This window comes from Lagopus muta, chromosome 6 (genome assembly GCF_023343835.1).
Source record: "Lagopus muta isolate bLagMut1 chromosome 6, bLagMut1 primary, whole genome shotgun sequence".
NCBI classification, from domain to species: Eukaryota; Metazoa; Chordata; class Aves; order Galliformes; family Phasianidae; genus Lagopus; species Lagopus muta.
In genome coordinates this window covers 10,401,674-10,427,117 of record NC_064438.1, presented here as the reverse complement: position 1 = coordinate 10,427,117, position 25,444 = coordinate 10,401,674, and the positions used below count along the sequence as shown (strand labels likewise).

Below are 25,444 nucleotides of genomic sequence, written 5' to 3'. Positions count from 1 at the left end.
GTAGGGGTTGGGGGAGGGGGAGAAGTCGCGCGCGCGTGCCCGCCCCGAGCGCTTGCAGCGGCGTCCGTCCGCCACGAGGTGACGGAGCGGGCGGTGACGGCTGCCGGCTGTGCGGAGCGGCTCGGAGGCGTCGGGGCTGTGAGAGAGCCGCGCGGGACGGGGCGAGCGGCCTGAGGCAACGGGAGCTGGGCTCTGGGCGTGTGGGTTTTCCCTTCTCGTCTTTGTTTGTTTGCTTTTGAACGCTGAGGGAAAGTTGCTTGTGCGCGCTGCAAAGCGTGGCGTTGTCCTACGGACCGTTATTTTTAAGGCGTGAAGAGCAAGGTTGGATTAGAGGGAGTTTCTGCTCTTTGCTTCGGTCTCCTCCAGTGCAGAGTATGACAGAGAGAACAGCATTCCGAAAGAGAACGTGGATTTCCTGCCTTTATTCCCGTGTTATTGACATCGTTTCACCCACAGCCAGGTGGGCACATGGATACAGATGTTTTCCTTGCTGAGATATTACCACAGCCCCTTCGTTTTTTTCTATTCTATTGAATTCAGCTATAAACGTGTTCCAGAGGTAACCAGACATTGTGATCCTCTTAGGAATATCATATGCGCACATACTCAGCTGTAACAGCAGAAAGTGCCTAAAGAAGAGCACCAGATGTGACTCCATATGATCCCTTACCACCCTGAGCACAGCTCACTGTGACATTAGCGCTTTCTGAATCAGAAGTATTGCAGATGGATTTACACTGGGCCAAAAAAATTGATTTCCACGTCCCAGACTAATTCTTCCCTTATAGTTCCTATCTCCTGTTTGTCTTTTGTTTGTTTTGGTTAGAGAAAAAAGCAAGCCAACAAACTGAGCACTGTTGAACATTGTTCTGCTGAACAGTGAAGAAACATTGAACACTGATCACTGTCACTTCATAGATCACAGGACAGCCTTTAGTGTTAACATCTAAATCCTCTAGATAGTTATACAGGTAAGGATGGAATTCTTTTCCATACATGTTTCATGGTTATTTACATTAAACACAACCTGCACATGACCTCAGGGTTGTGAGCTTGTATGCAGATTTGCTCAGCTGAGTTTATTTTTCTACTCTCCATAATTTTCTATCAGCAATTCGCTTCACCACCTTATGGTTTGTTTGTTTTCAGATTACTTACCACGCAATAATTAGCTTTTAATTCAGCGGTGTGTCTGTGCAAAAACACCCTGAAGAAATGTATTCACAGCTCATTTTATGTGAGTAGTTTCTTTATCAGCTTCTCTGTTGCCTAACAGTAATCTTCCTAGCATACTCTTATAAAAGGATGTAACTATGAATAGATTCCTGAATAGTTTATAAGCTAATTGTGAAGGATTTCAATGTAAGGCAAACTTGATTTGAATAAGACAGCATCTATCATTAAGAGCGTTAACTAAACTTCTTATGACAGAATAATTTTAACAGCTGTAATGCTATAATGGGATGATAATAGTAGGGTGACAAAGTTTTTGGCTACAGCAAATGAGAACGGGAATGAGAAGTTTTGGGCTACAGCAGAACAAGCCCAAATGCAGCAGCCACAGATGCAGAAATGAAGGAAGAGAGCTGCTTACCTTTTGAAGTCCTCAGGTAGGTAGGGATCTCTAAAAATAAATGCTTTCACCTTTACTGACAGCCCTTAAATGAGAGCTGGGAAGGGGTGGATCCTGACTCCATCCCTTCCTGTCACTCAGGTGCGCTGCATACTCATGAGCTCCCCTGGGTTGGCCCTCCCTTCCCACCAGGTGCTTCATCACTGCTTCTGGCTATCACTTAGCACTTCTGCTAGAGGAGTGAAGAAGTACCTTTTCATTTGCTATTGGTAGGTCAACATTGCTTAAATACAGACAACGTTAAAGTGAAAGATAGAAAGTATTTAACTTGTAATGAAGGTAGTAATTTCATTGCAATTTTTTAATTTTTTTTTTTTTTGTCATTTTCTAGCTGCACTGATTAAAGAAAATAAGCACTTCATTGATGCCGGTTTATTCTTAAGGTATTATGTGGTATAATATTGGAATTTTTGCAACAGTGGATATTGATTCTACAGCATGTATATACAAACAAATGCCTTTATTTGCAGTTTGCTAAGTGTCCAAATGAGAACTAGTCTATAATATTTCAAAATATCAAGTTACTGTTTTCTGTTCTCTATTCCAAAACATCATAACTAGAAAGAGCAGGGACTATAACCATAATTGTCTTTACTAAGACATTAATTTTGGCCTATTTTTTCACCTGTGTAGCAGAAATGCTGAGTGATGGCCTGAAGCAGTGATGGAGCACCTGGTGGGAAGACAGGGCCGGCCCAAGGGAGCTCAGGTATATGCAGTGCACCTGAGTAACTGGAAGGGGTAGAGCCGGGGTCCACTCCTTCCCAGTCCTTACTTAATGGTTGGCAGTGGAGGCGAGGGCATCTCTTGCTGTAGGTTCCTGCCTACCTGGGGCTTTCTAAAAGTAAACTGTGCTTTTCTTTCATTTCTGTGGCTGCTGCATTTGGGTTTGTTCTCATTTCCAAAGACTTTGTTCCCTTGCTCTTATTGTAGTACTTTCTGTGTCATTAGAACATTGCAGCTTGTTCCTTCAACTCATGTCCAGAACCATCTCTAAACCTTGTCACATCCTCTGGAATATTTCTGAATTGCAATAATTCCCTTCTGTTTGCACTGCTCATTTTTTTGCCTAGACTTAAGGTCTTTAAATAAAATGTTTGAAACTGGAAACAACAAAAACTTAAGCCAGCTGCGTGGTTTGAGTAGCCTACGTTTCTAGCTGTAATCTGAGATCATCTGCTTATTAATTTTTGTACACAAATTGATGATGAAGTTGATGCCTTCAAGGAACGAGTTTCTACCGCCTGACTACTGGTGTAGTGTAGAGTGTGGGTGAAAAGAAGATGAGAAAAGATGATCTCTCTTGCTTTGGAGCTTTGAGTTAGTAAGTTCCATATGCTGTTTTTTTTTATTCATATCTGTGGGTAAGCAGCTCTCTGTTGCAGTACTCAAAAGAGGTAAACTGGGCACTTATGAAATGTTTTTTAAATTGTGAGCAACCAAAACATTTGGATGAATTCCTGCTGTTCTGTAAATGTAGTCTTGGAAGTCTTTGTGGAAATGCAGATGTTTCACTATTCATTTCTTTGAATATTACAATTTTGTTAAGAAATTGTAACACAATATAAAGACAGCTAAGTTGGTACAAGCAGTAGTTGGGGATACCTCAGTTTTATTACTGCTTTTTGTTTAAGTTAGGTGCTTAAATAAGGAAATGATATTATTACCACTATTACCATTCTAAGTTTGTACTGAACCAAGCAGTGAAAATGCTCTGTTTGGTAAACTGTAAAGATGTGTGCTTCAGCTTGCTGAGTGCTTGTGACTTGAAGGCTCAGAGATGCAACTGTGCTGCCTGGATGATCCCAAACTTACCTGCATGTAATGCGCTGCCTTTTAAAAGCAGGGTATGACATCAACTGCTAAGATGCTTGTAGTCTTGAACACTGAAGGACTAGAGAAATCTGCAGTACTTCATAGGCAGCCAATATAGTGGAAAGAAATGATTGAAGGATACTGAGATGTAGCTACTAAGTGAAGGAAAAAAATACAGGGAAAAAGTCTTCTGGAAGTATATTTACTATGCACGATGTGACTGTTCTTGCAGGGAGGAGTTATATTTGTCAAGTCCAAGGGTGAGAAGAGATCCAATTGCATTCCACGTGAAGCAAAGCAGTCAGTTTCAAAGGTAAGTCACAACATTATGATCTTTGGATGACTGCAAAGACCAAGTTACTACAAATGGCAAGTGTTTAATTTCTAAAAAAGATACACGTGGCAAGGAAAGCTAACAAGTTGTGGAAAAAAAAACTGTCTTGTAAGATGTCTCTTGTAGATACAGCAGTAGTCAGTTTAACAAGCATGGGTATAGCACTAGAAATATGCAGCTGGGGTGATATGACATTGTTAGATGAGATTTCTCATCTAACAAGCTGTAGCTCAGTAGTAACAAATCTGAGGAACAGTCAGTGAATAGAAGAAATATCACATCAGTACTCTGAGTCTTAATAAAAATTAGGACAACATAAAGCTTCATCTGGACTCAAGTTTTTTTTCTGGTGTCAATATTTCTGATTCTCTAAGAGAACCAGCAGCATGCTGGCTTCTGTTACCATATCCAGATGTTCATACTAGTTTAGATTTTTAATTTAAGCAGTCTCCTGACTGAAGAAACTCAGACGCTTCTCAAATGGACCAACATGTTCATCTCCAGATACACGTGCAATGACAAGTATCTTTACAGCTGAAATGTATTTTGATAATATCCAAACTGCTACTTTTTAAAGGTGAAACTGTCAGTAGGTGACTTTAAGTGATTTACAAGTAGAATCCTTTGAAGTTGCAGTTATTGCTGTCACGATGTATACAGTCTGTGTGTTGCTCCAAATAACACTAGAAGTCCAACATTTCATGTTAGCTTTATGAGAAAACTTACTGAGATTCTGTAACATTTTAGAACATCATTTCTGTGCAATATATAATATACAAATTGATTTTTTTCTCCCTGAAGGGACCATTTCCTAATAAATATAAAGTTATTGTGCTATCAAATTCAACAAATACTGTGCCTTAAGGACACCAGAGAACTGCATACATTTATACCGTACTGTTCTTTCACATGAGCTTATTTGGAGAATAGTGAGTTGGTTCAATTTGTTTAGAATAAGAATGCAGGATTTTTTTTTCAGTTATGAACCTTCTGCCAGGTTTTGCTTCGTCAAAATTAATTATTTAAGCACAATTTGGCATGCCATGGTATAATCAAGTTAAAGATTGATAATAAAAAGATTACTTTCTTCCTATGTAACATCTCTACAAAAAGTATAACTTAAATACCAAATCGTATTTTATCATAAAATCTGCACATCCAGTGAAATGACATAAAACTTAAGAGTACATGCTAATATTTCTTTGGCAATTCACTCCCTAATTTGCTAATTGAAATTTCTGTCTGGAATTGAAATGTAGGCATTTCATGGACTCTGCTCATTAATACTGCTAAAGATTAAACCTAACTAGGCAGCTGGTGTGGTTTTTCAGAGACGTCTGTCTTAACACATGAGCATCAGATGCATAAATACATTCTCAAAAAGATCAAAATTGGTCCAAATGCAATCATTTATTGGAGAGGAGGTTAGGGAGCTGAATTAATCAGTTTGTCTCATTTCCATGTCTTTTGGACACCCACTTTATTGACCCTAAATCACCGAGACAGGTCCTTGTTAATTAACATTCATTTGAATTCTGTTAAATTGCTGTAATTACATTATGTTGTCAGCAGGCATAATACAAACCAGTAAAGGGATTGTGTTGATTTACACCTCTTGAGGGTCTGGCCCGTGTTTCAGCACGTGTTTGAGCAGCACCTCAGCTGTTAGGTGGTGTGTTGCCATTTAGGTAAGTGTATGAAGCCTTCATAGGCATTAATTGTACTCAGAAGTTCATCATACTTAACACTGCCTTACAGCAGATACATTCTAAGAGTTTGGACTGAGACTAAAATGTTATTAACAGTCACTGTTTGTTTTGTTTGTAAATAAATAAAAATGTATCCTTTGCCTCGAACAGAGTCTGTAAAATTGTGCCTTGACAGAAAGCAAGTAATAAGATGTACTACATCTTGAATGCAAAAAGTGATCTTGACTGAATATTAAGCATTCAAAACTTATCATAAACTGTTATACTTCATTAAACTTATAAAATATTTTGAGATTAATTTGGTTTTAGTATTCAAAATAATGATAGCCTAGTAAGGCAGTCTATGTAAGTGAATCTGCAGAACAAAATATGTAAATAAAAGTTATTTTTCTACAAAACGAAGAGAAAGGTAACAGAATTCTGTAATAGTGACTGCATAACTATCTCTTCTGGAGATTGGATATGAGATCAAAAGAAAAATAAATAAGGAAGATTATGCAATTAAAATAATTACTCATCAGCATGGAGGCATTTTGTCCTTCCAGCTACAGACGGAGTTGAGATGTGTGAAGTAGCAAACAAGAGTAAATTGTCTAGTTTTACAGTGATAAATGTGTTATTTCTGCCTGTTCCTGAAAAGGTAAGCATGCCACCAGCATTGCTTAGGTCAGTTTTATTTTGATTATTTATTAAGATCCAGTTGTTTATTGAATATAACCTGCAACTTATGTACTGTCAGGAAGTGATGACAGTGTCAGTGCTCTTGTTTGAGACAACTTGTCTCAGTAATTCTTGCCTATGTATTTTTAAGCCTCCATATTTAGCTAAAAGTTACCTTTCTTCTTTGTTTAATTCAATAGGACTGTTTTGACATTCATACTCAGTACTGTGTACAGTTACAATCATTTATCAGCCTGTTCTTCGTATCTTAACTGCAGCTCCCACTCCTTTTTCAGCACTGATGTTTTGCTGAACACAGTGCCCATTACATTGGGCTTGACAAAACTCAGAGTCCAAATTTACCACATCAGAACCTCTTGAAATACTTGAAATACTTCTGTAACATTGGGTTTGCTCCTTTTTCCCCATGTGAATGGCATAACGGTGCATCATGATTATGTCTGAACATCACTGAATTGTGTTTAGTTTGCAAGGGTGAATGTATGTAGGAAACGGTTTCACAACATTAGCAGATAAACCTCTTGATTAAATTCAATGGAATTATTGCTCAAAAGCAGTGCTTATTGCCTTTAGGAGTGATGTTACATTTAGAGGAGGAAGAACAGCTGGATGTGAAAATATATTTAAATGTTTCCAAGATACTCATCTTTCTCAGGTGGAACTTTTGAAAAGAGTAAATAGAAGCCATAAGAAAACACTGCAAATCTTCATGGGGTTTTACCCAAACAACAAAGACTTTTTATATTATAAAAAATAGGCTCTCCCCTATTTGTAAAAAAACATTTGAATTCACAAGGTAAGAAAAAATGAAGGTATGCTCTGGAAATGTTACACATTTCGAATCTGTAATGAATTGGTAATGCACATGTATGAACTTCCAGTTGGTTAAACTTTATGTGCTTATTTATAGCTAAAATGTATCTGGCATACTTGGGTACAAAGTAATGATGTAGAAGTAATCAGTCATGTGCACTTGTTTGATCTTTCATGCAATGGAAGAATAATAATTGCCCTGCAAACACAAAGGCATCACATTTAGAATGGTTCTTTTGTTGCTTGGAGGTTTTTTGTTTGAATTAACAACAACCTGAGAGGAAAAGACATTGAAAGAGTGAATTGGACACAGCAGTAGTTTTACCAGAGTTGATCGATGAAACCCAGAAGTTTGCATTATGATAGCTTTGCACTAATGTTCAATTAGCAGTAACTAGTTAGCTCTAATTGATGCTTAATATACCAAACTCAGACACTTAGGTTTGTATCACTGATTTCTTATTGCCGTATCTTTTATTCCATTCCATAATGATTCCTATGGTGACTGCTTTTATAAGAGGATTTTCATGTTTAAAAGTCAAGCTCAAATGTCAGGTAGCATTAAAGACTGGATTTATGTTTTTAAAATTTGGCACGGTTTATTCAGTTACCTCCCCAGCCAGACCTCCTACATAAGTAGATCTTCACCAGATCTAATGGTGTGACTAACGTATTTCTGAATGCAACACCTTCAAATTAGTGTAAAATATATTAATTTGGCACGCAGCTTAAAATAACAAAGACATTCAGATGTTGAGGTGAGCCCTGATTCTTCATACTGCTCAAAGTAGAAGAGATTCAGAGAGGGTAGGCAGAAATGCTGCTTTAAGCAAGGTCATGCTTCTGAGAGGTCTAGCTAGAAGCATTTATATAGAAGATATGGAAATATATTAGCATGGGACGCAAACAAAATGAGTATATAATCATTTATTTCTATGTAATGTAACAGGATTCCAGTTGCCACACTAGTTTGCCTAATTAAATTTATTTTGTAAGTGGACATGACTTATTTGAGGTGTCTTTACAAGGTATTTTTGAATTTAGACTGTGCTTTAGCATTTACCTAGAAAGTTAGTCTTAAATAACAAAGTGACTTGCAGAAACTTAAGTAAGGTCAACATAGAATTAGGTACATTCTGTGTACTAGAACTACTTAATCCTTGGACACAAGGATGTATTTGTATTTCACAAATACACATCTGTTCACAAATACAAATCTGAATTGTTTAGACATGAGATGCAAACAATATGTTCCATGAGTGGCAAGCCCATCTTTTTCAGATGAGAAAACATAATATCTTTTTCCTTTTCTCCCTCCAATTCCTAATCAAGATTTTAGGGCCAGACATCTATGTGACAACTGGGGCGATTAGAGAAGCTCGTCAGACCTGCAGCATTGTGCTATCTTTACCAAACAGACCTCCAATATAGACATATTATCTCATCCTTAAGGAAGAGTTCTCCTTGTGTTCTAAATCTTTACAGCTGAAGTACCATGCAAGGCTACTATTCTGAAGATTTCTGAGTTACTTGTGCTTCAATAAAGCCTTCAGCTACACTTCAGTTCCACGTTTGGAACTACCTTGTGTTCTTTCCAAACTATTTTCATAAGATCTTTGACCATCTGTTGACCTTTATCAGATTACTGCCTAAAGATTATTGCCAGAAGCTTGACACTCCAATTATTGAGAGCGATATGTTACTTAGAACAATCCTGCAAGCCTCAATTGACGCAGCAGCAGGGACAGCTGTGCTTTCACCTACTCTTTATTTTCTTAGGCAATTTTATTGGCTTCCAAATGCTTGGCATTTCCAGAGAGAATAAAACAACTGTAAAGAATGATTGTTTAGCATCTAATCCAAGCAGGCGTCACACACTGCAAAGGGTATGAACTGGAATATCTTACCTGTAACAAGCTGAATTAGTAAGACTAGCTATTCTTCTACTGGTTGTAGACTGCAGGCTTGCAACTGAGTACAAGCAATATCATTACTGGAATGCTTCTCTAATATGCTTTAAGGTTGCCCTGACAGATGCTTGATTTCTTGGCTAGAAGTTGCCCTTTGGGTGCCTTGAGACTGGGGAGCTATGCTGTCGTCCTGAGCAGTAAAGCATCATCTATGAAATGTTTCTGCTAGCAGCCTGCTTGTGTTCTTGAATGAGCTGGGTGATAGATTCAGTATTTTGAAGTATCCATATCACGTGCAGGAACTCTGAGACTGTGCTCTAGAGTCTTTTCTTCAAGAACACAGTTAACCATACTGACTTTGCCTTTGTTGGGAATGCAACATGCCACACTTTTCATTCCAGAATGTCCAGACCTGTTTTTTCATCAGCTATTAAAAGAGATGTTTTAACCATACTTGTTTTCCAATCTTGAGAATTGTTTAGAGGATAAACCAGAATAATTATGATCACTTTAATAGCTAAAGTTGGCTGATACAACCAAGATGTATTTCAGAATCCACATTCTTGCCAAAGTCTTTCTGTACAGTGCCTCAGGCCATTGCTTTTACATCAAGATCTCTGAAGTATTAATGTAAGGCTGACTTGACATCAAGATTTCAACTTCTCTATTGAATTTTCTATTCAAGCTCATTATTGAAATTGTATTTCTAATGCCCAAAGACTGTTTATTTATCCCTTAGAGAAATACTCTGATTAATAGAACAAAAAGAGGTGAATTTATTTGTTCAGATAGACTTCATTTGCCAAGTGATACGCAGAGAAGTCAATTTCCCTTTCCTTGGCCTCATTGTCTGGAATTCTGCTGTTTCCTGAATGGAGCTGGGTTCTTCTGGCAGCTCAATCTATTTGACAGCTGTTTCAGCACTGCACGGATTCTTTGTTTTTGTTGATACAGTAGTAATTGTATATGGAAGTGCTTGTTAATATTTTTGTCTCCTTCATGAAGTAGTTTTCAAGTACGGTCTGGATGTTATGGTTGTTTCCTCTGTTTCTGAATGGTTTCTGAGTGCTCAGAAATGGTACTTAAGCTTTCATGTGCTTGTTGAATGTTTATCACAAGTCCTACACCATCTATGCTAATTGAGATCTTGGAAAGAGATATGCATTGAAAGGTAAGTATGAAAGAAGAATTTACACAAAACTAGGCAGATGTATAAAAATTAACAGCTTTTTAAAGAAAAGACTTCTAAAGTGTAGATATGTGTGTGCTGCAGTGCAACTTAAAAATGGCATTTCCTGATCTGAGAAACATTCTATAAAATTCTCATTCACTGGGTTTGGTAGCTGTATGTACTGTGTTCATCCCAGGCTGGTAACCAGAGGAACTTGGTCAGCTTGATACCAATGCTCAGAAGTCTGTTCTGGGGGAGACAGTCACTCCTAAATAATGAAGCACTGCTGTCATTTTTGCTTGTCTGCTTCAGTTGTGCAGTGTTAGATTATTCAAACTTTTATAGAAATGCAAGTGTTCTTAAAGTTAGTATTCTGCTTATCTATACAAATGCAAAGATCTTCTGATTCTTTTATCTTTATTATTTTTTTTCTAATTATTTTCTCTATTCCAAGTACCCAGCCATGTATTTGTCTGAATAATTGTTCCTGGTGCTGTAATGATGCAATAAACACATCTCAAATGTTTTGGTGCTAGGGGATCTATCATGAACAAGACATACATAGTCATACATTGCTTTGATACGTACTTCATAAAGGAAGAAACAGCTGTGCGGATGTGTTGACCATGTAGCAATTTGCTAATAACTATTGCAGAGATTTTTAGATACTCACTGGTGTGAGGCAGGGTTATAACAAGCCTGTCTGGAATTAATTTAGAGCCCTTTAGGCCTTACACTGAATCCCATAAACTGGGCTTAGAAGCTGAGGGCTGCACCCAATACTTGAGATTTAGAAAAAGCCTGACATCAATGGGATTTGTTCACAATTTAAGCATGTATGTATGATGCATTGTCTGAGCTCAGTCATGTGTCAGACCAATTGCAGACAATGGACTTCACCAGAAGCTTTCTTACGTTTGTCAGGACAGGCCTTGGTTTCTGCTTTCACTGTTGTTAGTTTTGGAATGTATGCAATAAAGATGGCAGTGCCAAATAAAATTTGTACTGTGCAAACATACTGGGATATGAGTGACAGCAAAGCTGTTAAAATCCATGTAACAAAATTAGGAACTTGGCAAATGCTTGGGGAAAAAAAGAAAAGGCTGATGACAGCAAGGCTGTCAGACTACAGTATAATCAAACGTTACTTTTTTCTTGTGTAGTAATCCTGTATTGTAGTCTTTCCTAATCAAAGACTGAATCCATACTGTGAAAAGGTTGGGTCGCTTTTTGAAAAATGTGCTGCAGAAAGACCAGAATCATTGCCTAAGTAGTAATTGAACAGAACAATAAGTTCAGTACTCACACAGCACTTAAAAATGCCTGCAAATAGAAGTGTCACACATTCTTAATGTCATGCTAGGAACGCAAAATAATTCCTAGGGTCTTCTCTTTTAAACAAAGCAAACCAAAAGCCTTAGTTTAATGGACTCTGGCAGACATGCATGTGAATGTATTTCCATTTTGAAGAAGGAAATTAGGCAATACTGGATAGGGCAAAGCCATTCTGCCAACCTTTTATTGTGTGAGCCACGTATAAGTACTCACTGTTAAATATTTATGGAACACAAATACAAAACTAAGAACATAATACTTCGTCTCGCCATTAATTTAATATGACAGCATTGTCTGCTGTAAGGAAATAGGATCCATTAATGGTCTCGTGGATTGCAAAGGCTTTCTCTCTGGGTCTGTGATTTCCAGCCTTTGCTGACAATTAAGCTTAATTCTCTCACAGGTAGAGATTTTGAAAAATCCCAGCACTAGTATACCTAATAAAAATGCTTACACTATAAAATGGCCACTAATAAAGGAGTCATTTTTTAGCTGCATTACCTCCAAATATAGACTGCTTGCATCATGTAAGACAGTTCTCAAAAAATAAAAAATACAATCCCTAAAACATCAAAAAACTAATCAAAATGTGCAATCCTGAATGTGTTATGATAATGACCAATTTTCACTTCTGTAGGATTTTTATAAAATATGTATATGAAACTGGACTGTTAGCTTCATGTGTCAATCTGAATATGGATTATTAATTCCAGCTTTATTTTAAATATGATGCCTTGAGAAGCATAAGGGCCATTTAGTGTGAAGTGATGGTCAACCATGGTGACTTGAGACTACGTTAGCTTTAAAGGGAGTTAACTAAATAGGGCCTGTAACCTGAAGGGTCTTCTGGAACAAATGTGATAGCTGTTCTGCCCACCAGAATTTGTAGACTACAGTGGATAAGATTTTGTTGTTATTGTTTTGCTTTTGTTTGTTTGTTTGTTTGTTTTCCTTTAATAGGAGTGAAAAAGACTACTTTCCAATGCCTGTCTTCTGTAGTTTGTTCTCCCAGTTGTCATTCCATAGAGAACCTTGTATTCTTTTTCAGAAGAAAATATCCTTCCCTTTCTCACTTTGACCTAAGTGATTGATCATCAAAGGAACTTGCACCTTAGGATACAAAAATAGCAAACCACATTTTTTTCTGTCTCAATGTTTTGCTATTAGTTCCATTTCAATAGAGATAACACTTGAAAAGTCACAGAAGTTTGATTTTTATTGATAATCTTAGGAAATGTGGGTGGGGTTTTTGTTGTTTGCTGACTGCCTTGTGATTTAAATTTGCAATGGCAAAACTGCAAGGCAGTGTTTCTAATACTGATATCTTGTAGCTTGTATTGATATGCAAGACAACACTATCATTATATAGCATCAATGTTATTTTATAGCCTAATTCAGCTCACTTTTTTGTCACGTGTTCTTGGCTATGCCACCTGTCCTAGGAGCAGCATACAACTGTGCCTGGCTTGTGACCTTTCAAGTCTCTTGAGGCTCATACTGACCACTTCTTTCTATTGGTTCCTTTTTAAGATAGTTTTGATGTTTTTGGGGTTTGCATGGATATTCAAAAAATTAAGCTCACTGATAAGTGTGCCTGGGTGGTACCTGGATACGATGTGGTCTAATTCAAGCACAACAGATAACATTCCAGAGAGTGATAATAATTCTATGGGTTGGAAAATACTGAACTTCATTTTTCATTACCTCTCTCTCCGTTTCCATGAACTTTTTTTGGACTGTCTGGACAATAACCACATCATCAGGTTCCCTGAATGTGATTGTCATTATTTTTAACATCTTACTCAGCCTTTATATTTTCCAAACCCAGAGGGAACCTGAACCTTTTCCAAGGCTAGAGAATAGGGGTAATAAACTCCCAGTAGTCAAATTCCCAATGCTTAAATAATGGATTTTTTTATTTGAGGACTGAAATTTGAGGACTATTTGAAGACTGAAATTAATTCATAACACTTCTATTCCTAAACATACTTACTAGAGAAAACTATAGTACATGAGTCATTCAATGAAGGCTAAAGAAGTGAACATATTTGAACATTATAAAGGTACACCAATTCCAGCTTGCTCAACAGCAACAGCACTGCTGTTTGCAGTAGTAACTTACCCACCTGACAGGGGGCACCTTCACAGAAGCTGTCCTGCTTTTCCAGGGGGATGAAGATGCTGCTTTAGTTCTCTGTATAGCACAACAGCTTTATTTTTTCTTTTGCAGTCTGCTGTGCCTACGTAGCGTGGAATATGTGGTCACTGAGAGTAATACCACTCACCACAATGGAACCGATCTTTTACCAAAAAAAAATCCATAAAACTGTCAGATTATAGTACACCAGAACACAATGGTTTCATGTAGTTTAATGAGTGGTGTTCCAAAAGTGGGCTTGGTGGAATGTCGTTTTCTCTAATGAGTCAGCAGAAGGGAAGGCGTAATGCCCTTCCCTTTTAGTTCCTGTACGTTAATCTCTTCAGAGCAAGCTTGCCATAGCTCAGGTGTCAGATGCTGTTTATAACTATGCTGGAAACATAACACAACAAAATAGTACCATCCATTTCTCTTGAGACTTTACATGCACATTTTAAGTTACCTGTTTTATCGCTGCTGCTCTTAATTCAAGCACTGTATCAGCAGTTTTGTAAGATGGCTCAAAGGTTTCTGTCTATGAATTTGCCCAGTTTCTCTTTGAATCTGTGGCCAAATGCCAGCTGTGATTTGAGAAGTGTTCATCACCTTGCCTTGTTTATCTGTTATTTAAACTGAAGACTCCTGTTCTTAATGGCCGTTCCTTACATGCAGCTATTCCCATTCACCAGTATGTCAGATAATTTTAAGATGGAAAGCAAGAACTGCACCCACTATTCAAGTCTGAATGGCTGTAGAAGCAGTGTGGATTTATGCATTGGCATAATAATGGTTTATATTTTGTTCTTTCTTAATAATTCCATATGTTTGGTTTGACCATTACTGAGAATCTAACATATGTTTTCATAGCACAGCCAATTGTGTATTTCTCTGAAGTGATCCAGATTATCAGGCTGTTAATCGTGAAACTAACAGTGAGGAAAATGCCATTTTTTGCTGAAGTGAATGTTTTATAAGTAGAGTATTTTAACTGTGAGTATAGGTTTAGTTTTATTTTGCATTCCTGTAGTATTTTATATTATATGGTTTCTTCTTGTGATATGTTGATTGCTGTTTGTCATTCACTTTTTTTCCTCTTCAGTTAAAATTGTACTTTTTGATTTTTTTTTCTACAAACTTAAGTTATTTTAGAGAACTATACAAGTATGTAATAACTGCTTTTACAACTTTTATCAAAGAAACTGTTGGACACCATTTCCTGAAGCTTTTATTATAAAACTAATATACGTGATGTGAACAACTATGGCAGTTTTCGCAAAATTAGTGTAAAGTTGTTCCATGTTCCCTTGTCAATGTATTTCATAACACAGGTTAGAGAAAACAGCTGTAGAATACCTTTGTGGCCATTCAATTCTTCTGCTGAGTCAATCAGCTCTGCCTGTGTCAATCTAGTTGTTTGCCATGTAGATTTTTATATCTCCAAAGAAGTGTCTAAAACTGTCAGATCACTTCATGAGGGCCACTGTGCACCATTACATCAAGATGTTTTCCCAGGTGTGGAGGTCAGCACAGCACTTATGCATTGCTTAAATTTCAGATACCATAATGTAAGGCCTTCGTATTCATATTTTCTTTACATGACTGAAAAACCACTAACTTCATTCATTTCAGTCATTATTTGTCATATTTGGATGAAAAAAAAGCGTGAAAATATGTAAAATTCTGGTTCGATTTTTTTTTTTTTAACTGAAAAAAAGTTATGTGATTTTTTTTCTTTGTCTCCTTTCTGTAATTTTGTATTTAACTATTGTATTTTACATCAAATATGTCACTGTTGGGTACTTTTAAAGACCAATGCACTAAGATCTGAATAGAAATAAACTGCAAAATGGTTGACATTACCTCCTACCTGCAGAGGGCTCAGACTGAGCCTAAGAGGCGGCATATAGGAGGATTCAGTAGGAAGTGAATGACTTCCTTCCATTGTAAGCTTTTCCTTGTTTGTAGAGATTATTCTTGTCTCTAATGCCCACTGTGCTGCTGCCTTGGGAGTAGGGGAGCAATTACACTGAAGCACTTGGAGAGCAGATGAAACTCCATCCAGTGCCTGCCTCGCTGCTTTTCCTAGCTTATCTTTGAAGGCCGGGGAGAAGCTTCTGTGCAACCCTTTGCACTGCTGCATTACGAGGGTATAGGACAAGGGGGAATGGTTTTAAACTAAGAGGAGAGATTTAGGTTAGATATGAGGAGGAAGTTTTTCACACAGAGAGTGGTGATGTACCGGAACAGGTTGCCTGAGGAGGCTGTGGATGCCCCATCCCTGGAGGCATTCAAGGCCAGACTGGATGTGGCTCTGGGCAGCCTGGTGATCCTGCACATAGCAGGGGGGTTGAAACTTGTTGATCGTTGTGATCCTTTTCAACCCAGGCCATTCTATGATCACTTTAATCAGTTTGGTTTAGAAGAAATTTTTAATAGCTAGACCTAAAGTCAATTTGGTTTTGATTGTAGAAAGAAAAAAGATTACTTGTCATTTAATGTGCTTGTGTAACAATTCATTTAACTTCTGGAAGTTCTTCCTGAGTGTATATTTCATCTAATTTTCTTGTATCAAGTTTTAAAGAAATCCTCCCTCCTCTTTATGGCCATAAATGTAGCTCCTAACATCACTTCCCCCACTTACCCCCCTTATACACAGAACAACAGTCTTGGCATAGTTCAGCGTCCTGCGAAACCAAATGCGCTTTTGCCAACTAGAGGAAATATCTGTCTATTGTTCTCTGACTGTAGTGGAGTCAACAGACTTGGAGGGAGTCACTTATTGCTGTAGGAAGTTATTACAGAATGGCCTCGTAGCAGGGACTACGGCAATATTTACTGAGTGCTCTGACACTGGAAAGCTGCTCAGCTTCAAGCTCACTTAATAAAGCGTTTATATATCCTGTTGCAGTGCACATCAAGCGCTGCTGAAGAAAGGAAGTTATTTCAGCTCAAGTGAATTTTTATGAATCGCAAAGCTGAAAAATAATAAGTCGGGTAACTGGAATCAGTTTGGATGTTTTTTTCCAGGTGACAGCGCAGTCCTCTCCAGTGACAAAAGGTGTATGAGAGGATGTTGTCCAGCGGTAAGAGAAATGTAATCGGACAGAGGGTGGTGGAACACGGCTCCCGTTTGAATGACTGTGACTCCAGCGGCTGCACACTGGTTTAAAAATAAAGCAGTACGGTCTGATTCTCTTCTGTCCTTGCGCTCAAGTCATGCGCTCCTGCACAGCTTTTTGTGGGATATTTGCTTTGCAGATAAGAACTACACGTAAATGCTGCTAATTATCCAAAACAAGAGCTCTGGTGACCACTTCATTTACGTTAAATCTTTTAGCTTTCTACCGTTGAGTACTTTAGAGACGTAGCTGTATTTACTCAGCAGAACAACTAGCAGAGAGCGGAAAGAACGGCGCGCGGAGGCCCGGCCAGACCGCGCATGCGCCGATCCCCGGGGCGCGCCCGCTCGATGTCTCGGCCTGCGGCTGCCGCTGTCTGACCGCTCCAGGCCGGAGCGAGTGCTGCCGGAGCGCGGCCCCCTCGCTGCCCCTCAGCCCGCGTCGCCGCCGGCAGGAAGCATGGTGAGCGGCACGGCGGGAGCGCAGCGCCGCGACCCCGCAGCACCGGGCGGGAGGAGGGGAGGGAGGAAGGAAGGTTAGAAGGGACGAGGGGAAAAAAGGAAGGAGCGGGGCCGTGAGTAAGCACTTGGCGGGGCCGGGCCTGGCGGGAGCTCCGGCAGCCCCACCGGGCCCAGCAGCCGCGGCCCCACGGGTGGGAGTGTGTGAGGGGAGGCTGGGGCCCTTTGGTGCTTTCCTTTAATGCTTTCCTTTGGTGCGGCCGCGCTGACGGCTGTTGCTCCGTATCTTCCAGTTCCGCAACCAGTACGATAACGACGTGACGGTGTGGAGCCCCCAGGTGAGCCCGGCCCGCCCGCCTTTACCTCGCTGGCTGATGCTGCGCGTTTCTCCACGGGCACAGACGTCTGTTACGTGGGACACAGGCTGGGAAATCACACAGTCGTTACCTCTGAGATCATCAAGTCCAGTCATCGGCCCAGCACCACCAGCGTGCCCACTGATCACATCCCTCGTGTTTCTCATAAGCCTCTAGGGATGGTGACACCCCCCCCACCCTCCGGGCTGCCCGTGCCGATCTGGTGCTTTTGAGCTTTGGATCTGCAGTAAACATATCCTGTGGGTTATTTCCCTGCCTTAAGAATTGCAGAGCTTTTGAAATTCCTCAGTGGCTATAGAGAACTTATATTTGGTATTTATTTTTATTCTGGTCACATGCATTTATAAGCTTCCGTGTTGTTTTTTTTTTTGTTTTTTTGTTTTTTTTTTTTCTTGTGACTTCTAGTAGCTATCATGAAGTCATCAGCAATGCTGAATTATATTTATTTTTCATAAATTGTCTTGAAAGTCTGAATAGCACCAATGACTCACCAAAGACAGATTTGCTGCAATCTACTGCACGCATTCCTACAGGTGGTTGGGTCACAGTGGCACTGGTGTGATGCTATGAAAGCTCTGGGCATCTATGCAGGAGTGATGAATAGTTACTCTAGGAGGACATTTTCAAATACTGTTTTAAATAAAATGAGATTGAGGATTAAAGGCTTGAAAGGACTTTATGCTTTTACAGTTCCACAGCTTGTTCCTGGCAGTTGATAAATACATGATTCCTTGCTGCTCTCAGGCAGGAAATAACTGTGTGTAGGGCACCCAGCAGAGTTTGTGTTCCTCTAGGTAAAGAAATCAAAAACCCTTTACATGTTAAGTGTGTATACATATGTATATTGGAATTGAAACCATCTTATTTTATATATCCTGTAGGTTGTCCCCAGAGTGTTCCCATTGTAATAATTGTAGCAGTATGTCATATTTTAAATTTATTGCAATTGGTAGGAGACAGCTGTGCTACATTTAGTATTTCCAGCTTCTGCATGGTAGCAGTGAATGTGCTGATTATTTGAAATAAGTTGCTACTTTACCCTCAGCTGTAGCACTGAAAGGATGTTGCCTTATTTTCTTGCAACGCTGCTGGCTTGCTTTTCAGAACTTGTAAGGGCTTGCTTGTCTTCAAGACCTCTACTCCTCTTTCAGACTTTACTGCAATTGACTAATAACATGTTCAGAAGTTACTGGGGGATGGATGATGAGACGCAACAATTGCTTAAGATTCATTTCTTTAGGAAACTCGATTAAAAGTTACACATCTGACTTCAGCTGGGAGTTCCTCTGAGCAGTGACAGAAATAACTTCAGTGAGTTGCTGAAGTCATCGCCACTGAGATGACTTCTGTGAGGAAGTCGTCTCTCCTATGAGGAAAGTGAAGGAACTGGGATTGTTTAGCTTGGAGAGGAGAAGGCTCTGGGGAGACCAGATTGCAGCCTTCCAGTACTTGAAGGGAGCTTATAAACAGGAGGGGGAATGGCTGTTTATTAGGGTGGATAATGATAGGACAAGGGGGAATGGTTTTAAACAGAGATAGGGGCAGTTTAGGTTAGATATTAGAAGGAAATTTTTCCCTCAGAAGGTGGTGATGCACTGGAACAGGTTGCCTGAGGAGGTTGTGGATGCCCCATCCCATTCAAGGCTGGGCTGGATGTGGCTCTGAGCAGCCTGGTCTGGTGGTTGGTGACCCTGCACATAGTAAGAGGGTTGGAACTAGAGGACCACTCGTGGTCCTTTTCAACCCAGGCCATTCTATGAGTCTATGGTTTGCAAATGATAATAGAGGAAGTCTGTTGTTGTTAGGCAGTCAGTGTGCCTGTCAGGGTGGGGGAAATCAGAAGTCTGTAAATGAAAAACTGTTGAAAAATGGTGCAGGTGATTAATTTCAGAATGGTTATCTTTGATTTTATTCTGTAGGGGCGAATTCATCAAATAGAATATGCCATGGAAGCTGTGAAGCAAGGCTCAGCCACTGTGGGGCTGAAGTCAAAAACACATGCTGTTCTGGTTGCTTTAAAGGTAAGGTTAAAACTCTGTTCTGCAAACATCAATATTAGTGGAAAAGTTTTGGTTTGGCAAATTTTTAGCACAGTCTGAACTTTTATCTGTATATAAAATAAATGTAATATCACTTTCCATTAGTGTCAGTAAAAAACTATAAACAGTTTCAGCATCCATGCTAAGCGGGTTTTCACAAATTGGTGAAGGAATATCTAAGGTGTGGTGAGACCAGACTCTTTTTAGCAATGTGTGGAGACAGGACAAGGGGAAACAGCCAGAAACTGCAGCATAGGAAGTTCCGCACAAATGTGTGCAGGAACTTCTTTACAGTGAGGTGACGGAGCACTGGAACAGGCTGCCCAGGGAGGTGGTGGAGTCTCCTTCTCTGGAGACGTTCAAGACCTGCCTGGATGCCTACCTGTACGACCTACTGTAGGGAACCTGCTTTGGCAGGGGGGTTGGACTCGATGATCTCTGGAGGTCCCTTCCAACCTCTACAATTCTGTGATTCTGTGAAATGAGTGAAAGATTTTCACTTTAAAAGATAGGAGTTCTTCTATTTTTTAATTTTTTTTTTTTTTTTTTTTTTTTTTTTTTGTTATAAAGCAGTAAAACTGTTCACTTCCTTTTCCAAAACTTGGGCATCTGTTCATTTTTTCCTGAAATGAACATTTTACAGTCTCCTACTGAAGCAGAATTATTTTTTTCTTGTCTTCTGTTGCAAGTTTACAGTTGGTCTTTGTTATCATTTGTTGTTTTGACTGTTTTGTGGTTGCATTCAGTTCTTGCAATAAATGTTAGCAGATTACTTCACAGTGCTTGACAAAGTGGTCAGTCTGCCACATAGCTCTCTCCTTTTATGTGTAGCGGGCACAGTCTGAGCTGGCAGCTCATCAGAAAAAGATCCTGTACGTTGACAACCATATTGGAATCTCAATTGCCGGGCTTACAGCTGATGCAAGACTCTTGTGGTGAGTATCCTAGCTGTTGACATACCCAGTTCTGCAATAAGTAAAAGTTCACGTGTAGACTATTGCAAATGAAATTTTATGTTCATCTAAGGACTGGTGATGGTCTCTTGTGCTTTGCCTAAGACCTCGCTGTGAAATTCTGGAAGGATTTTAAGTTGTTGGCAGAAAACTCCTTTGTTTGGCCCCAAAATTTGCTCTTTGGTTTTGTTACTTGTAAGACCAAACTGTCTGGTTTCCTCAGCGTGGTGGGGTTTCCAAGCAGTCTGAAAAAGTGCATTACCTATTTCCCTCTAGCAGCTGCTTCTGTTAGTAAAAACATGTACTGCTGAACATGTCAACTTCAGACAGATTTGCCTTTACCTGCTGACCACATAGCTTGATCAAATAAGGTAATATATACTAAAAGAGGTTGATTCCCTACTTACACAGGAAAACACAGAAAACACAGAGACAGGAAGAATTTTTAATATAAAATTTAATTGCTGTAAGGTTACAAAGATATGTTACTGTTTAACTGTGGTTTTTTTTTTTCCCGGTGACCTATTTGTGGCCTGATGCACTTTAACTTCTCTTGGTTTCTATGGATGAGATGCTCTGAGACTCTTTCAAGCCTGTGGTCAACCTCCTAAATAACAGTTATAAGTCACGATGAAATGAAATTGTGTAATGCCCTTGGCTGTTTTTCTCAACAAGCAGAGCTGGAACAAGAATACACTTAAACCTTAACAGACAAATATTGAAGAAAACTCGGTGTGACTTTCATCTCTGCACTGATTTGATTCTTCTTTCTTTTTCTTCTAGTAATTTTATGCGTCAGGAGTGTCTGGATTCTAGATTTGTGTTTGATAGACCTCTTCCAGTGTCTCGTTTGGTGTCACTAATTGGAAGCAGTATCCTTCTTAAAAAAAATAATAATAATATATCACAATTTAAAAGTAATGCTAAACTGAAGAAGTTAATTCAGAGGTGATTTTCCTTTGTTCACATTGTTTGCGTGTTCATTCTTTCAGAGAACATCCCAGAACTCTGAACTGATACAAAAGCAGTAAGGCGCTATGCACCATTTCACTTACTGATGGGGGTTTTTTTGTTACATAGCACTGTGTTTTGGGAGATGGGGGTGGAAATATGATTGCACTGCACAAAATATGATCATATGTTGGACTGCAGCCACTTGCTTACTTTTTTTTGGTGGTAATTAATGTTCTCAGTGCTTGAAGCACAGAGGAGGCCTTGTATTCTGTTATCAGGCGCCTAGGTAAAGTTAAAGGGCTAAGAAATTAAATGAGGCTGCATTAACTGAACTGTTTGTATTACTTGGTTGAATGCACTGCTCGGTTCTGAGAAAGCCAGCTCCTAAATGTTGTTTTGGTGAAAAAGAGCCAGCGCTGGCATTCCAAATAAGTCCTGAAAACTATTTCTTCAGACACAGCCTTTGATACTACAAAAGGCTTTGCAAAGACTGCACAACAATTTTGTAGCATCAGTGCATTGCTCAGGAAAATGTTGTCAGTGTGACTGATTAACACGTGCCTTTGAGATTGCTTCTTTAGCTTACTTTAGAAACGCAGATACCAACGCAGCGCTATGGCAGAAGACCATATGGTGTAGGACTGCTCATTGCAGGTTATGATGTAAGTAAGCTGTGCTAGCTGCAATTGGTCCACAAGAGAACATGCTTAAATGCAATTCTGTACAAGTACACATTAAAGAGGAGAAGGTGTAAGGAGGAGGCAGACTCACCTAAATTCTCAGAATGATACAATCATTTTCTCTATCATACTAAGACGTAACTTGTATAAATATAAATTAACAGCTAATCCACTCTATGCCTATGGGGTGTACTTATGCAAAAATGAAGAACTGATTATTTTGAGGTGCAAAATGAGATGAACAAATTATTTTTTTTTAACACTTTCTTAAATAAAAAATGGATGTGGAAAAAAATTAATAGGCTTTACTTCATGTGTTCAGAAAAACAGTTTGCCTAGTGCAACATGCAGAATGTCTGCCCTGAAGATTTTTGACACAAAGAAGGTAGAAAGAAATTAACAACTTGCCTGAAATTATTGATGGCAAGGTTAGTTCCACAGTAGGTTTTCTTGCTCGTGCAGATAACTCAGAATGTGTGTGAAACATCATTTGCAAGCCAAGAAGTCAGAAGCATGCGTAAGCACAAGGCAGTTTGTGGAACACTGGAGGAAACATTTTGGTTCTAGCTGTATTCCTTGTATGAAAAAGGCAGTGCAAAAACAAACACTGCATTTGTTTTTATTTTTTTTAAGTAGCTGTGAAAGAATTGGATAAGAATGGTGGTGTAGCAAGCAGTATAGGATACTTATGTGCATGCATACAAACTACGTAATGTTTCATGAGCAAAACTATTTTAGAAAATATCATGTGTTCCTACAGCAAGCTTGGTATGAGTTCATACGTTTGTTTTATGTCTTTCTGTAGGATATGGGCCCTCACATCTTCCAAACTTGTCCCTCAGCAAACTATTTTGACTGTAAAGCAATGTCCATTGGTGCTCGTTCGCAATCAGCACGAACTTACTTGGAAAGACACATGACTGAATTTACTGATTGTGAGTAATGAACCTGGCTATCAAATGATCTTTTTCTGTTACAAAACTTATTTTCTGCCGCTGTTCCATTCTGCATGTAGTAAGACAAGAAAATGTTGAGGGCTGAATTTGGCATAAGTGTAAATCTACATGAAGAGGAAAACTGTAGAGAAAGTATTGCAGATCTCCGTGTCTAACATCTGGGTGTTTATTAGATCTAATAAAAAGAGAAGCTGTGCTCAGAAAAGTAAAGTAAAAAGTAGCAAACCTCTGCTCCATTTAAAGAATGGGAAGAATTTTTTACATGTCAGAGCACGTACAGTATGTCATGGCAGATACTTAGGTAGTGAATTTATATGAAACAGCGATGTGAAGGGGGAAAATAACTTGATTATTGCTGCACTGAAGACAATGCAGGTGCCAAAACCAGGTGGTTTTACAACAAACGCAGGGAAGAGCTGGTTCCTCATAGTGTACTTGTTTAACAACTGTGTTTTCAGTATCAGAAATACCTAAGAGAAGACTTTTGCAAGTCAGGCTGTGCAAGTTGATTTTCTTCTTGTCACCTGAGAATGGGAAGAAGGGAAAATGAGCGTGGGGATAAGTGCTGTATTTCATAAGTACCTTTCTGTTTTCATTCTTAAGGTAATCTAAATGAGCTAGTTAAACATGGACTGCGTGCCCTGAGAGAGACTCTTCCTGCTGAACAGGATCTGACCACCAAGGTAAATGCTAGGTTTTCTTAACGAGAAATTTCACTGCCATTGTTCTCAGTAATGACAGCGACAAAGCTGATATGAAGTATGGCTGGCACTGAATCTTGAAAGCCAAAAACTTTCTGGATCTTCATCATCTTCACTTCATTTGTCTCCGATTTATGTACTGCTCCCTTCATTACCTGACATTTACTTTTCTTTATGGAAGTGATGCTTTATTTAGATGAGACATTTTTCCCTAGCTGCTTCAATATATTTTAAACTTGAATCAGTGTTTAACGTTCATTGTGTACAACTGGAATTATCAGCTTTGCATTGTAAGCACAGTCACTAATTGACTGGGTGGTAAGGGAATGTAATACACAAAGTGAGTATCCAGCATCACAGAGTTGCAGAAACCTTGGCCAGGAAATGAAGTGAACAACTGTTGAGCAAGAAGCTTCTAAGCAGCTCTGTTACCATATTCTGGTGTTCTCTTTGTAGCTGGCCTTGCCCTTATCTATGTTTAATCTACATTTTTTTTCTTAGCCTGCCTTGCTGTTTTCTAGAACTCTTACTATAACAACAGTGCAAAGTAAGATGAAAATCAGTTTTGAAAAGTCAGGTATTTATTACTAAAAAGAAAAGGGGGGAGAAGAAGGGAGGAGGAAAAAAAGAAAAAAAAGGAAATGAGAACCCTTGGATAGTGGTTTTCCTGTTAAGATGTTTGAAATGTGCTACCTTTTGTAGGGAATAAATGTCCTCTCCCTTTGAGAACAATCTGCTAAAGAGAGAGTTTATCATAATGGCTCTTCTTCCTTAAGCAGACACAAATAGCACAGTGATCCTCTCTGTTACAGTGGGAAGCTTTTGTCTGTTTGACAAGTGCAAGTGATTTTGCGGAAAAATGCTTCTCACTTCTGTCAAAACTGTGCTTAACAGAATGTTTCCATTGGGATTGTTGGCAAAGACATGGAGTTCACGATCTATGACGATGATGATGTAGCACCATTCCTAGAAGGCCTTGAGGAGAGACCGCAGAGAAAGGTGTGTGCTAAATGGAAGTAGGCTTTATTGAAAGCCAGCACTGTGTGATGTATTATTTTTATGTTTGATGTTTAATTCTGCTAATAGATTACAATTTTAGGAATTGACTTTTTTAAAGCTAGAAGTTACTACATGAAAACTGGATACACCACGTACTCTTAGCTGGAGACTGATGCGCTTATTTAAGTCAATTTAGGCTGAATGTGCCAGGCCCTTCCTGTCACTGTCAGGTTTTTTTCCCCATCTGTCATAGTGTTTTGCACGCTGTTTAACAACATATTTCTTGTGCATGTGGCAAACTGCCTCAGTCTTATGATTAGCTTTGTTCTTCGTGTTTACTCTGGATAATCCCATAACACGTCTTTTCCCTCTCTTTAAGCCTGCTCTGCCTGCTGATGAGCCTGCAGAGAAGGCAGAAGAGCCCATGGAGCACTAATTGGTGGACAGGTTCCTTTGTGCTGCCATACGTGATGCTGTACCGGAGCGTTTATCCACGGGTGGTAACTTTATCCTCAGCTCTATGCCTCTTATGCTGATACGTACTGAGGATTGCTTTTAAAAAAGAAATAAACCCACTCACCTATCCTTAAGGAGGTCAGCAGTGCTGTGTTTTTTTCTGTCGAGGAAGGGGTTTTCTTAAACAGCACAAGATACTGGTTTTTAATGGATG

General features: G+C 39.1%; 1 protein-coding gene across 4 annotated transcripts; it reads left to right on the top strand.

The window, feature by feature from the left end:
* Window positions 1–48: 48 nt before the first annotated feature.
* PSMA1 (proteasome 20S subunit alpha 1) lies at window positions 49–25,364 on the top strand. 4 transcript variants are annotated; one of them, XM_048950117.1, is made up of 13 exons: window positions 49–971; window positions 1,150–1,237; window positions 3,681–3,761; window positions 16,566–17,119; window positions 17,409–17,453; window positions 19,412–19,513; window positions 20,363–20,466; window positions 21,268–21,356; window positions 22,030–22,100; window positions 22,924–23,053; window positions 23,678–23,757; window positions 24,670–24,774; window positions 25,154–25,364. In XM_048950117.1, the coding sequence occupies exons 4-13, from the start codon at window positions 17,117–17,119 to the stop codon at window positions 25,208–25,210; spliced, it is 786 nt and encodes a 261-aa protein (XP_048806074.1). In that variant the 5' UTR covers window positions 49–971; window positions 1,150–1,237; window positions 3,681–3,761; window positions 16,566–17,116; the 3' UTR covers window positions 25,211–25,364. The 4 variants fall into 4 exon arrangements, with proteins under 4 accessions (XP_048806074.1, XP_048806075.1, XP_048806073.1 ...); XM_048950118.1 differs by having other exon boundaries at window positions 49–1,237; XM_048950116.1 differs by lacking the exons at window positions 49–971; window positions 1,150–1,237 and adding an exon at window positions 2,326–2,342.
* Window positions 25,365–25,444: the final 80 nt, after the last annotated feature.

Coding starts and splice junctions, on each gene's coding strand:
- PSMA1 (XM_048950117.1), top strand. Junction 20,467..21,267: donor GCTGATGCAAGACTCTTGTG/GTGAGTATCCTA, acceptor TTTTTCTTCTAG/TAATTTTATGCGTCAGGAGT. Junction 23,758..24,669: donor AACAGGATCTGACCACCAAG/GTAAATGCTAGG, acceptor TGTGCTTAACAG/AATGTTTCCATTGGGATTGT.